The following is an 11783-nucleotide window of genomic DNA, read 5'->3' as shown; positions in this document are numbered from 1 at the left end:
CAAACCTTGTCTGTGCGAACTCTAGCTGTGAGGCTTGTTGAGTGGAGTTTGGCGACGGTAGAGGATGGTTTTACATCGCCCAGTCTCTTATACCCATGTTTTGTGAAGTATCCGTTTGGTAGTTTACCGTACTCATACGGGTATGGTGAAGTGGTTTCATGGGAGGGTTTTTTTTCTTCGTTGCTTGATAGTGGCATTAGAGATTGGGACTCGGTGATAGGGTTATATTTTCCAAATGGCCCACGTCTTGGTCTTGGAATCAGTTCATGAATCATCACCATTTGAGAGCGCGATCTGATCCACCGGCAAGACGTGGGTTGTGGTGGTCAGTGGGGGTATTGGGCCACCAATCTATTTGGTGCACTGTAGGTTTTCCGTACCAGTATTTACATAGTGAACAATCTATCAAATCATCAAATCCCTCTCTCCGCCTCCCCAAATATAATACATAATTTCCTCTCTTCCCCCTTCTCCGAAAAAAAAAAAACCATGATACCTACAACCTCCTAAGAGCCCTACTCCTCGTCCCCCCAAACTTAATCCTAGTACTATCAATAACCATCCTGATACTCCCCCTGAGAAACTGCCCCTCCCTCCCCATGAGAGCCTTCAAAAAGGCATCCCTCCCGGGCCCATAGTCCCTCAACAGCAGCTCAAAATTCCTGGGAACGGCACCCATCTCCGCTATCTCTCCCAAAACATGCGATGCGAGCTGGAAGGCCGCATCGAAGCTCCCCCTGGCCGCGCCCTTAATGCCCACGTTGCCTGTGGACTTGCTGATGATGCAGTCGCCGTTCGGCCTTGTGTATGCGATGTGGCAGTTGTGGGGGGGGGAATAGACGTGCAGATGGTGGAGGTCCGTGCTTGCGCTGGTTTCCGAGAAGGTTGGGTAATCGCCGAATAGGAGGGGGTCGTCCAGCGGGTCGGGGGTAAAGGGGATTAGGCTCGCGCGGGTGGTGGTAGTGGTAGAGGTTGTGGGGTTTGGGAGGAGGGTTGGTGTTGGAGTCGTGGGCTTTGTCATGGGCGGGAGGGACACCGTGCGGTTGGAGATTGGCTGATGGTTGGATTGTGGTGGGAAGGTGGGGCGCGGGAGCCGGGCGTGTAGGCCTTTGTGGAGGAGTGGTGGTATTCGGGGCGGCATTTTGTGTTTGTGTAGCTCACCTGAGGGTGGTTGTATGATACTATAGAGTGGATTAGTGGAGGATGGAGCTCTAAGACTATGTCGGAGGTGGGGAAAAAAATGTTTGGTGGGTTGAGGTGCAGGGTTAGGGGTTTAGTTTATCTTGGGAGCTTGAGAGCTTGGCACTGTAAATGCTTGGGATTATTCATGAAGTCATGAAAACACAATTGAGAGAATGTCTTGCTTCTTATATCATGGGATCAACGGATTGAACAAGTTGTTCCGATCACAATGTATTTTTATTATGGTGGAGTTGTCCCCACAGTATAGGAAGGGTATGGCATTGTATAGGAAAAAGAATATTACAGGATAGTGCACTATAAGAAAACCCATAAAGTCAGAAAACCCATTGTCTCCATCACCCACAAAGTTCCGTGATGCATGCGCGCAGTGCCTATTACACAACAGGTCGCCGGTGATTTCCAATAACCTCAGAGGTATCTGGGGAACCTGCCTCCAACAACACCTTTACAACATCCCTATGTCCATACCAAGCAGCAAGATGCACTGCAGTTCCCTGGTCCGTGGAATCTGGCATTTCCTTCTGCGCCAAAACGTCCGCCCCATGATCCAGCAAAACCCTGATCACATCCACCCAACCATACATTGCCGCCATATGCAGCGGGGTAGCCAAATTCGCAATTCTCCCATCGACGTCCGCCCCTCCGTCCACCAAAAGCTTGGCCATTCCCGCCCACCCGAATCTCGCCGCAGAGTGCAATGCCTCTCGAGTACTTGCTCCATTCTCCAACAATATTTTGGCGGCGGCCTCGTTGCCAATCATTGTGGCCCAAGTCAATGCCGTCCTGCCATCCAGACCTTTGGCTTCCAGGTTTGCACCCTTCGAGATCATGAATTTGATGACGTGGTCGCATTTGTTCCGAGCGGCACATTTGAAAGCAGAAACAGCGTAATTGTCGTGCAATGTCAAAGAGTATAGCGGGGAGATCAAAAGAGCTGCAAAGCGACGATTTACACGGAGGAAGGAGCTAAGGTCTTTCGGATCAAGAACTTCCGCAATCAGGAGCAGTAATTCGTTCGGAACATCGAGGAGGGACATTTTGTGGTAACAAGTTAGAACGATGGTTATTACGCCGCCCTGGGTTCCCTCTATTTATCTACTACCCAAGTACGATAAGAGGTGGACAGCATCGGGTAAAACGAAAGCCCGTGACCCATGGATGATTAATCTTGTCCATCAAGAGCTAGAAAAGGTCAGTAGGTGCAGGCCTGCAGAAACTTTTGAACATCAACTGGGTAGGGTTCCGCTCTGCGGCCAGGTATGCAATGCATTGTTGTCCCACTCGCCCCCGCGATAGGCGGTATAATGAGGAGATGCTGAAATAAGTTGACCGGGAGATGCGGATTGCGCTGTCTGTGATACTGTAGCGTGCAGGAAAAATGTAAAGCACATACTTGCTGCAGCCCTCATCCCGCCCACACAGTACGGTATTTTACCGGTATTTCTATGTCAGCACCCGCCGAACCGAAAGAGAGAACTTTGGTCCCTCGCGGAGCATGTCGGGGGCTACAGAGGAATTCACTTCTCAGGGAGAGATGGTCCTTAAGCCCGCCCTGTACGGTACCGGTATTTCACATCGGAGATCGAGCGGGAGCAAAGCGATGTGCCCGTAGGGTTGTCCGGGGAAGAGATGCAGTATGATAGACACGGCTGTGCCAACCCCTCCCTTCACCTGCCCAATGTATCATAAACCGGGTAACGCCAAGACAATTCACGACACCTTTCCTTTCACCACAGACTTAATTCACACGACACCCTTTCATACCGGGCCCCAAAACGTGACAACAACGATAACCTCATACCCCCCCCTACATTTTCACCCCAACCTTCAACAGACCACACAGCAAACATGGATGCCTTGGGCCTCTCTAAGCTACGGCATCTAAAACCACGACAACTCCTTTCCCAAGTCTTGAATTTTGCTTTGATACTTTCAACAGCGTTCATGTTATGGAAGGGTCTGTCGGTCGCAACTGATTCGCCCAGTCCCATTGTCGTGGTTCTGTCAGGGAGTATGGAACCGGCATTTCAACGTGGGGATCTATTGTTCTTATGGAACCGGAATTTGGAACTCGATAGCCCCCCTACACCTGGAACGCGGGTCGGCGAAATTGGTATGCTCTGCTCGTGACATCCGTACAGCTGTTGAGATACGCAAAAGTACGTACTAATGGATGGAATTATAGTTGTGTATAATGTCATCGGGAAGGACATTCCTATCGTCCACAGGGTTGTGCGAAAGCACCAGGGGCCGTACGTGTTATGCCTTGCCATCACATGGAGCTACTGACCGAGTGAAATATAGCAAAACACCTCTCCATCTCCTTACCAAGGGCGACAACAATCACGCCGATGATACCGAGCTCTACGCACGCGGCAGGTGGTACCTTGATCGTGAGAAGGAAGTTATTGGAAGTGTGGTTGGATACGTGCCTTTCGTAGGCTACGTTACCATTATGCTCAGTGAACACCCCTGGATGAAGACAGCATTATTAGGTATTATGGGGCTACTAGTTATCGTACAGAGGGAATAGATGTGGTCGAATATTAGTTCCTAGTATTGGTTGGTAGTTGATATCTAGTTTCATAGGGTGGTTTGCGGTGTCATGCAAAGGCCCTAGAGGTGACATGCATCATAAAATCTCATAAAAGGGTTCATTCACCAGCATTGTTCATGTGTACTATATTCTATGCTTGCAGAATGCCGGTACCGTAGCGGTAAGCTAAGTCATATGTTATCACTCGGCACATCGTCCTTAGGGACGACCTTCACAGCACTAAAGCACCGTATAGGGCTGGGATGAGGCCAACTCGAGCCATACAGAGATAAGGTGTGCTATAGGTTCGTATAAAAGGATACCTTGCAAATGAGATGTCACGAGTGATGTCAAAGGAGAAAAAAACTTAGTATTGCTCATCTCTGGCGTCCAAGAATCCCTTATAGTCCCTGTAAATAGACCAAACTTCCCCGCATTCTGACGAAAAAGGTAGAGTTTAGTGTTCATTTTGGGGGTTGGAAACTGTTCTATCTACCACAGTGAAACCGTTTTCGAGGATTGGGATTAAGTCTTCCAAACTGCATAGTAATCCTAAATCAGCTAAACTAAGCCCCAAAGCTGCAGGAAGTAGCATACCTTTCGACCACGCAATCGGTGTTTTCGTGATCCACCAGGCTTCTGTTGACGTCGTTTGCAAGAAGAACCGTGGCTGAACCGGCCCTTCTTCCAGCAGTAATATCGTCTGCGCTATCTCCAACCATGATCAATCTCTCACCTCCATCCCCAAGCCCCCAACTCTTCGAGATATGCAAGATACCAGCAGGATCAGGTTTTGGGGGACGGAATTCCCTGGTGACAATAGGGGAGAACACATGACCCTGCATGAAATTTGAGATGAGGTAATTGACCGGTGTCCTATGATATGTTTGATACCAATTAGTGCTATATTCGTATCTCAAATAAGAGCAGATGGGGGAAGTGCACTCAAAGTTACGGGTGCAGATAGCCTTCCTGATGCATCTCTTATCAAGATACTCCATGAGTGGTATCAGCCCCTTCTGAGGAATCATTTTTAGCATTGCCTCCTTTTCGACATTTCGAATGCTTTCCATAGCGGCTGATTGTTTCTCAATTGCGAGAGAGCAAACGTGGTCTAGGATATCAACACTTTTGGCTATTCCTAAAGCAGCTCGCATTCGCGCAAACATCCATGTCTGGGGTTCACTTAGGGCAGATGTTAGGCAGAAGCTCCAACACAAGCTGGAGAAAGGAAAGGAAGTACCATAGTGTTCCATCGACATCAAAAACGATACCCTGGAGCTTTGGAGCTTCTGCCGAAAGAGCCTTCGATGTATCAAGAGGAGCAAATCGTAATCTAGCTGGAGTAGCCATTGTGGCGGGGGAGAAATTGCGGAAGGGAATGGAGGGCGAGATGTAGCGATATTTCGTTAAGAGGAGGCGGGGAAAGGAAGGGTAATGGGTAAGGGTTCAAGCGTACTATACTCGAGCACAGTACTGTACCTGTATCATACCGTATCCATTGCAATTATATCTGCAAGGATGAGGCTTGGAGCCTGATTCGTTGTTAGAGGTTGCCCTGTGCGTGCCAAGATTGGATTAAAAGGATCATTACTTGCAATTGGAAGGTATGTATCATACTCGTACAAAAATCTATCATAGCTACTGCCGCGACTGTAAATTTCTAAATATGATAACTAGAAGAGTCTTCGAGATGGGATTGTTACAAAGCCTGTTGTAAGACACTTTGTCTATCGTAGAGCAAGAGAATACGATATGATACTGGTAGTACTACAACGCTTGAGCACCAGTACGAGAATATTTACAAGTGCGTATTATTGCTATACTATACTTGAGTATGATATTATGTAACAGTCGTGCGCTGGACTGGATACCCAGCTCTTGCGCCAAGACTTCAGGGTAACAGCAGGGTTAGGGCATATTTCTTTGTGCGAAATTCGCCCAAGGGGCAGATGCAAGAGCATTGCCTAAATTTTCTACTGGTATACATAATCCCCCGTTCTTTCTCTTTTTTCTCCTTTCACATCTCTCCTCCACACACACATGCCCGCTCCCCTGCGTGGCACCTTATTCTATCGCTTTGGCAGCAAATTACCGGCCATGGGTGGGAGCGAAGCGAGATCCGTCATTGGTGTGAAACGTGAGCAGCCAATTTCGGAGTCTGATTCTGAGAATAAGGGCCCTTCCAGCAAGAGGATTAAGAAGAATGCGGGGATGAAGGCAAAGGCTACGGAAATAAATGCAACCAACTCCCTGTTCCGAAAATTTGTGAACAATGCTCTGGATGAACGGGCTGCTGTAAGTTTCTTATTCCTGTTGCTGCCGCTGTCGAGATTATCGACACTGACTCGTTTCATAGGGAAGCAATGCCAATTTTGAGCTTCTCCGGCGGAAATTCTCGGCCGACCCCGGCAATGAAGACGCACCGTCTTCTTTGGAGTTGCAGAATACTATTTTGGCTCTTACAAATACCGTCTCGAGGCTGAATGGATCGTGTTCCCAACTAGTGGAGGATATTATCAACTGCCAATGGGTAGCGAGGGAGAGCGGCTTTGTGGTATCATATGTGAAGCTATTGGGTAATTTAGTCAGCGCACATTCGAATTATATGGATCTGATCGTCAACATGCTCGTTCAACATTTGGTTTGGTGTAAGTCAAATATCCCCTTGATTTATTTCTTGTGTGTTCAGGATTTGACTTCTCAGATAGTGCGTAGTTCGGCAGGCCAGCTGCCCAACCATACACCAGTCAAGAGAAGCGTCATATATGAGCGTGTTCATTATGCACTGCAGTTCATTCTTGACCTAGTCCCGACTGCAGCTTTCTCTACCCTTTTTCCGGCATTAATATCTGAGTTTCCTCACAAAAGCGAGAGCAAGAAGGCCCACGTTACTTACGTCACGAATCTATTACGAGTTATCGAGTATGCCCCTTCACTTCGAAACAAGTTATTGACCTTCATCACCGACCGGGTTATTAAAATCGACACGGAAATTCAAGCCGACCTTGACGACTTGGAAGACGAACAAGGCGAGGAGTTGGAGGCCGAGATTACAGAGACAGAAATGGAGAGAAACGGGGGTGGGACTATGATTGGAGCTGAAGAGGAGGAGGAGGAGGAGATGGAGGAAGGCGATGACTCAAGCGAGGAGTATGGCATAGACATGGTGACAAATATCAAGGACACTGTGGATAAGCTCGACGTTATGCTTGACCTATTGTTCTCGTATTACTCAAAGAGTTTTCCAAACAAGAGTGTTGAAAGCCCTACCCAAGAGTCCATCGAGAACTTTACTCTTATCATGAGGCTTTTCAATAGCATCATTCTGCCCACATACCGCTCCCGCTACACACAATTTCTGGTATTCTGGGCCGCGCAGAAGGCTCCACGCTTCTCAGATACCTTCTGCGCTGCTGCTATTACCAATGCATTGGACAATGCACTTCAGCCTGGTACCAGACAAGCGGCGGCGGCCTATGTCGCTTCATTCATTGCTAGGGCTAAACTAATGCCTGGCCAATATGTCCAAATGGCCACAAATGTCATGTGTCGATGGCTCGGGACTTTTGTGGATGAACGGTCTGCAGAATGTGAGGGGCCTGATGTCTCAAAATGGGGTGGGTTTTACAGTGTCTGTCAAGCTGTCATGTATATTTTCTGTTTTAGATGGAAAGATCTCAGAGTGGTTGAGGAGGATGAGTTCGGTATTATTGGAGAGCGGTGGATGGGATTCCTCCAGGATCTTAACAAGGCCATCATTTCCAAGTTTAACCCCTTAAAGGTATGCTTCCTACATGTGACGTTGGCTGTGGTGTTTCTATGTGCTAAGGATTTGATTTTCAAAAATGAAGGTTTGTTCACCAGCCGTTGTCGAGACGTTCGCGAAGATCGCATCCTACTTTCAATTGGTCTACTGCTTTACCATCATTGAGCAAAATAAGCGCAAAGGGCTGAGTAGTCAAGAGGAGCTGGATAGTTACTTCCCTTTTGACCCGTACAACCTAAGGCGAAGTAAACAATGGATCCAAGGCTGCTATAACGAATGGGAGCCTATCGAGGGGCTTGAGAATGAGGAAGAGGAAGACAACGACAGTTCTGGAGAAAGTGATAATGACAATGAAAGTATTGTTGAGGAAGAAGTAGATGACGAAAGCGAGGCTCACGAATAGAGGTCTCAATTTTTCTCTTCCTTCACTCAGATGTTTTAGACGAAAAGCATTGCGATAGACGGGCCCTCCCGGTTTGCTCCAACAACAAAAGGTTCCGTTTTTTTTTTTTTTTTTTTGGTTTGCCATGCGAAGAGGGGTCGGTCTGTTGGGTTTTTTTTCTCAGATGTTTCAAAAAGTGATTTATTGGCATGGCGTTCGTGGAGCGGCGTTGATCTCATTAGGGAGAATCATGACTACAATTTTTGTTTGGTAGTGGCTTGGGCTTTTTTCCCAAAATTTCTATTTCTGCTTGAATGCTCGAGTGCTTTGCTCAAGCAATCACTGTGGTTTCTAGTCTATGCATTGTGGTCGTGGTGTGGGTGGGTCGTTCTGCTTAAGCAAGTGCTGTGCCGGTTTTGTCATGTTAGCTATGACAATAGCTTGTAGATTCTCTTGACAATTTAGCGATATGATTCTATGCCGTAAACTACTCACTTGAGCCGAGATGTTGCAATCTAGTACGATAGCTAGGTGGTTATGATAATAGTATTATGATACTTGTAATCTACTCGTAGTATGATACTGCACCCATCTTGATCCTCGGCAATGCGGCGGACCCCGGGCTCACATTTCGGATCGCAATTAGTCAGCAATAAGCCAAGCCCGCAGAATTTATCAGACAATTTGTTCAGTTTCTTCTGCCCATTCTTTCTTTAGTGACGAAAACTCAAATCATCTTTAGCAATTTAACCTTTGGTTCCAAAGGAATCATACCATTGGGATTTTGTTCGTGCTCACAAACTCTTTTGTTTATGCCTTGAGGGCATGTCTGAAGGTTTGTTTGCTCTGCTCCTGTTGAGGGGTTTGTGCGTGAAACTATGATACTCATAAACTCCTTCAGATGGCGAGTGGCATAGATTTCAGATTTTGGCAGCAGATCTTCTATTCATCATTTACTGACACAAAACCCCCCCGGACCAGGATCCTCCTTCGAATTCTCCTTGCGGTCGCGGTTACGGTTACTAATTGAGGTATTTGGGGGGTATGCTTGAACGAATCGCTCTGCGCCTTGAAGGTAGCGGACGGTGTCTTCTACGTGGAAGGCTAAAAAGAAGAATGTTACACTCAGCATTCTGGGTCCATGGTGCAGGGGAATTAGGAGTCAGTCCTGCCAATATGTTTGGTTTTGGTTTTGGTGGTGTTGAGGTGGGTTTCGGGCGAGAGGATTCGGGAGAGTTTTGGGCAAATGGCGGAGCAGGGACGAAAAGCCAGGATATTGGGGGAACCAAGGGCACAGGACTCCCGTCAGATATTCAATTGGACTTCTTATACCCTTCGAAGACTCTCGCTTTTTTACGACACCTTGCGCTGCCTTCGGCACGGGATGAGCGCAAGATTTTGGCGTTACGCACGGTGTCCCCACGTGGTTGCAAGAGGCTTTATAGTTCGAAGTCCTCCGACGGAAATGGCGCCAATAGTAATAAGAATGGAAACCAGGATAGTTGCCTTTTGCGATTGAGCAATATGCTGAAAGAGTCACTACCTGTAGACCCGCATTTTCCAAGTTTCTCTGAGCTGAGGTTCGACCCGAAGAAGAATTTCTACGACTCGGCATGGTATCATTATTCTATCGAAAGGAAGGTCGGTACTCAACTACAGCGGATTGACCGCCGGATCTGGCTTGTGGACTATTTGAATAAATCGACACGGGGTATCGACAAGGAGCGGATTGTTGCTATTCTTCTGGACTTGTCGTACGAGGAGAGAACTAAGGCGGACTACAACAGTGCTCTGAAAGCCCTGCTGGAAATGGGATATCACCGCGATGCAATAGCGCTTCTACGCGACCAGGTGGAGCGCTCTCCTAAGCCTCCTATCGGGTTCGTAGAGGTTATGACCTATTGCATCAGGGAGAATCTATGGGATATTGCTGTAGAAACTCTGAAGCTCGACAGTGATGTGTCGAGTGATGAATCGAGACTCAGCCTGGTTGCGGTCTTGCAGCCTATGCATGACATAGAGGACCCGATAATGAAGTTTGCCGAAAGCGCTAAGGGCTCTGATAGTGAGCGCCTTGCTCAGGAATTGATGGTCGGACTTCTTCGGGCTTTCTTTTACTCCAGGGAGTCGGAGGAGAAGTTTTGGAAGGTCTGGGAATTGGGGCGGTCGCGAGGACTATTTGCCAATAACCAAGACGCTTACTCTCTCGCCCTAATTCAGCTCTATCGTGAGAAACGGGACGCGGATGCCGTCAAAATATATCTTGAATTCCGTGAGATCCCGGTCATTAAGCCAAACTCGCACCTCTTCAACGGCGCGCTGAGAGCTTTCAGAAATTTGCTTGATTTCCGGGGCATGCAAATGGTTTTTGACGATTGGTTCACTACGGGGTCCCAACCGGATAAACAAGCCTATTATATACTCATATCTGAAATGGCACGCCACGGAGAGGCAAGGGTAGTGAAGGAATTGTTGGATCAGTTTCTGGAAAGATTTGACCCCGAAGAACTGCTGCCATTCAATTCTTTAATGTTTGCATATGCCCGGCGGGGGGAACTTGGGGAGGTTGTCAAGTGCTTCGATGCAATCCCGAAGTTTGGGCTCGTTCCGGACAACTACTCGTATAATATTCTTATCAATGCTTATGCAAAAGCCCAAGATGTTGATGGGGTCCTCCGGCGGGTGCAAGAGATGATCGCGGCCGAACTCGCTCCAGACACATATACCTATGGGGTGTTGATGACGTTGGCCGCTGACCGGGGAGACGTTGAGAATACCAAGAGATACTTTAACCTAGCCGTGGACTCGGGGGTTGAGCCAACTGAGCCGATGTACCTTGCATTAATGGCATCTTATGTCACCGTTGGCGATCTCGAGAGTGCCGGGCATTTATTAGAATCGTTGGTGCAGGCAGAGCCTCGAAGGGACACTACTGTCCTCTGGAACGAGCTTCTCAGTAGCTATGCTGTCTTGTGCGATCCGGAAAGGTTGAACATGACTTACCACAGGATGCGGGAAGCTATGGTGGGTTTTGATCAGTACACATATGCCATCCTAATGCACGCCCTGTGTCTAATTGGGAAGGTTGAGACAGCGGAGCAGGTTCTCGACTCTCTCGGGGCCGAGGGGATCAAGCCTAATTCCATACACTATGCTATTATCATGGTAGCTCACATGAGGAATATGGACTTAGCGCAAGTGTGGGCAACGTTCAACAAGATGGTGAACTGCGGCATCAATCCAACCTTTACCACGCAAGCTGTCCTCCTGCAAGCATCCGCTTTTGCGGAGCATGCCAAATGGCGCTCTACTGGTGGTGCACTCTTCCTTAATTCAGCGGAAGGTATCCTAGCACAGGTTACAGAAAACCTAGATGTCCTAGACCTCACATCAAGGGACAGTGTCAAATCCGCCACACCACCTTGGCTCTTCGCACCCTTAGTCTCAATCTACGGAAAAGAAGGCTCCTACCCTCACTCCGAGGAAATCTATCACCGCTTCTTAGAAATATCTGAGGCCCAGAAACCTGGCGGAACAATCCCGTCGATCAAGCTCTACATAGCCATCATGAACGCCCACATGAAAGCCCGGAACACCGAAGCCGTAAAGGTAATCTGGGAGCAAGTTTGCCACCTCGCAGACAAACTCGCCCGACCATCTGACGACAATCCCCTTCAGCCCGAAGTCCTCTGGTCCCGCCGACACCTCCTCTGCCAGCCCCTCAGCATCCTAGCACAGTCATTGACTCACACTAACGAGCTGGAAACCCTCGTCAAGGCTGTCGCGGACTTGGAAAAAAAAGGGTACGAACTCGACAGCGCCAACTGGAACAACTTTGTCCAAGCCGCCATCCTCTGTCAGAACCTGGACCTTGCAATGGAGACATTCGAGAC

The 11783-nt window shown here is 48.2% G+C and overlaps 5 protein-coding genes; 3 read left to right on the top strand and 2 right to left on the bottom strand.

Annotated features, from left to right (window-relative positions):
• Positions 1-280: 280 nt before the first annotated feature.
• Positions 281-1226, bottom strand: GSTUM_00011221001 (uncharacterized protein). XM_002841780.2 has 1 exon: positions 281-1226. The coding sequence occupies exon 1, from the start codon at positions 1139-1141 to the stop codon at positions 497-499; it is 645 nt and encodes a 214-aa protein (XP_002841826.1). The 5' UTR covers positions 1142-1226; the 3' UTR covers positions 281-496.
• A 1738-nt stretch (positions 1227-2964) lies between these two features.
• On the top strand, positions 2965-3867 carry GSTUM_00011219001 (uncharacterized protein). XM_002841779.2 has 3 exons: positions 2965-3316; positions 3389-3455; positions 3508-3867. The coding sequence occupies exons 1-3, from the start codon at positions 3052-3054 to the stop codon at positions 3734-3736; spliced, it is 561 nt and encodes a 186-aa protein (XP_002841825.1). The 5' UTR covers positions 2965-3051; the 3' UTR covers positions 3737-3867.
• Positions 3868-4089: 222 nt separating this feature from the next.
• Positions 4090-5162, bottom strand: GSTUM_00011218001 (uncharacterized protein). XM_002841778.2 has 4 exons: positions 4983-5162; positions 4685-4924; positions 4337-4615; positions 4090-4278 (listed from the first exon to the last, which is right to left on the bottom strand). Exons 1-4 carry the CDS (start codon positions 5090-5092, stop codon positions 4197-4199), a joined length of 711 nt encoding a protein of 236 aa, XP_002841824.1. The 5' UTR covers positions 5093-5162; the 3' UTR covers positions 4090-4196.
• A 620-nt stretch (positions 5163-5782) lies between these two features.
• GSTUM_00011217001 (uncharacterized protein) lies at positions 5783-8321 on the top strand (the record flags this gene model as incomplete). XM_002841777.2 has 5 exons in its annotated part: positions 5783-6037; positions 6099-6390; positions 6451-6822; positions 6904-7523; positions 7594-8321. 5 exons carry the CDS (start codon positions 5783-5785, stop codon positions 7909-7911), a joined length of 1857 nt encoding a protein of 618 aa, XP_002841823.1. The 3' UTR covers positions 7912-8321.
• A 313-nt stretch (positions 8322-8634) lies between these two features.
• The window catches only part of GSTUM_00011216001 (uncharacterized protein), a 3562-nt gene continuing 413 nt past the window's right edge, over positions 8635-11783 (top strand). The window contains exons 1-2 of the mRNA XM_002841776.2: positions 8635-8725; positions 8792-11783. The exon at positions 8792-11783 is cut by the window's right edge and continues 413 nt beyond it. Of these exons, the coding sequence (XP_002841822.1) occupies positions 8935-11783 (2849 nt within the window). The 5' untranslated portion in view covers positions 8635-8725; positions 8792-8934.

Source organism: Tuber melanosporum (assembly GCF_000151645.1).
Source record: "Tuber melanosporum whole genome shotgun sequence assembly, scaffold_80, strain Mel28".
In the NCBI taxonomy this organism is placed as follows: Eukaryota; Fungi; Ascomycota; class Pezizomycetes; order Pezizales; family Tuberaceae; genus Tuber; species Tuber melanosporum.
This window is presented reverse-complemented; position numbering and strand designations above follow the sequence as displayed.

What these genes read in the sequence shown, in the direction of transcription:
- GSTUM_00011221001 (XM_002841780.2), bottom strand. Translation starts at nt 1,141, where the DNA reads ATGCCGCCCCGAATACCACCACTCCTCCACAAAGGCCTACACGCCCGG.
- GSTUM_00011219001 (XM_002841779.2), top strand. Translation starts at nt 3,052, where the DNA reads ATGGATGCCTTGGGCCTCTCTAAGCTACGGCATCTAAAACCACGACAA. An exon ending in AACGCGGGTCGGCGAAATTG is followed by an intron (nt 3,317 to 3,388) that starts GTATGCTCTGCT and finishes ATGGAATTATAG; the next exon opens with TTGTGTATAATGTCATCGGG. An exon ending in GTGCGAAAGCACCAGGGGCC is followed by an intron (nt 3,456 to 3,507) that starts GTACGTGTTATG and finishes AGTGAAATATAG; the next exon opens with CAAAACACCTCTCCATCTCC.
- GSTUM_00011218001 (XM_002841778.2), bottom strand. Translation starts at nt 5,092, where the DNA reads ATGGCTACTCCAGCTAGATTACGATTTGCTCCTCTTGATACATCGAAG. An exon ending in GATGTCGATGGAACACTATG is followed by an intron (nt 4,925 to 4,982) that starts GTACTTCCTTTC and finishes ATCTGCCCTAAG; the next exon opens with TGAACCCCAGACATGGATGT. An exon ending in ATCTGCACCCGTAACTTTGA is followed by an intron (nt 4,616 to 4,684) that starts GTGCACTTCCCC and finishes AACATATCATAG; the next exon opens with GACACCGGTCAATTACCTCA.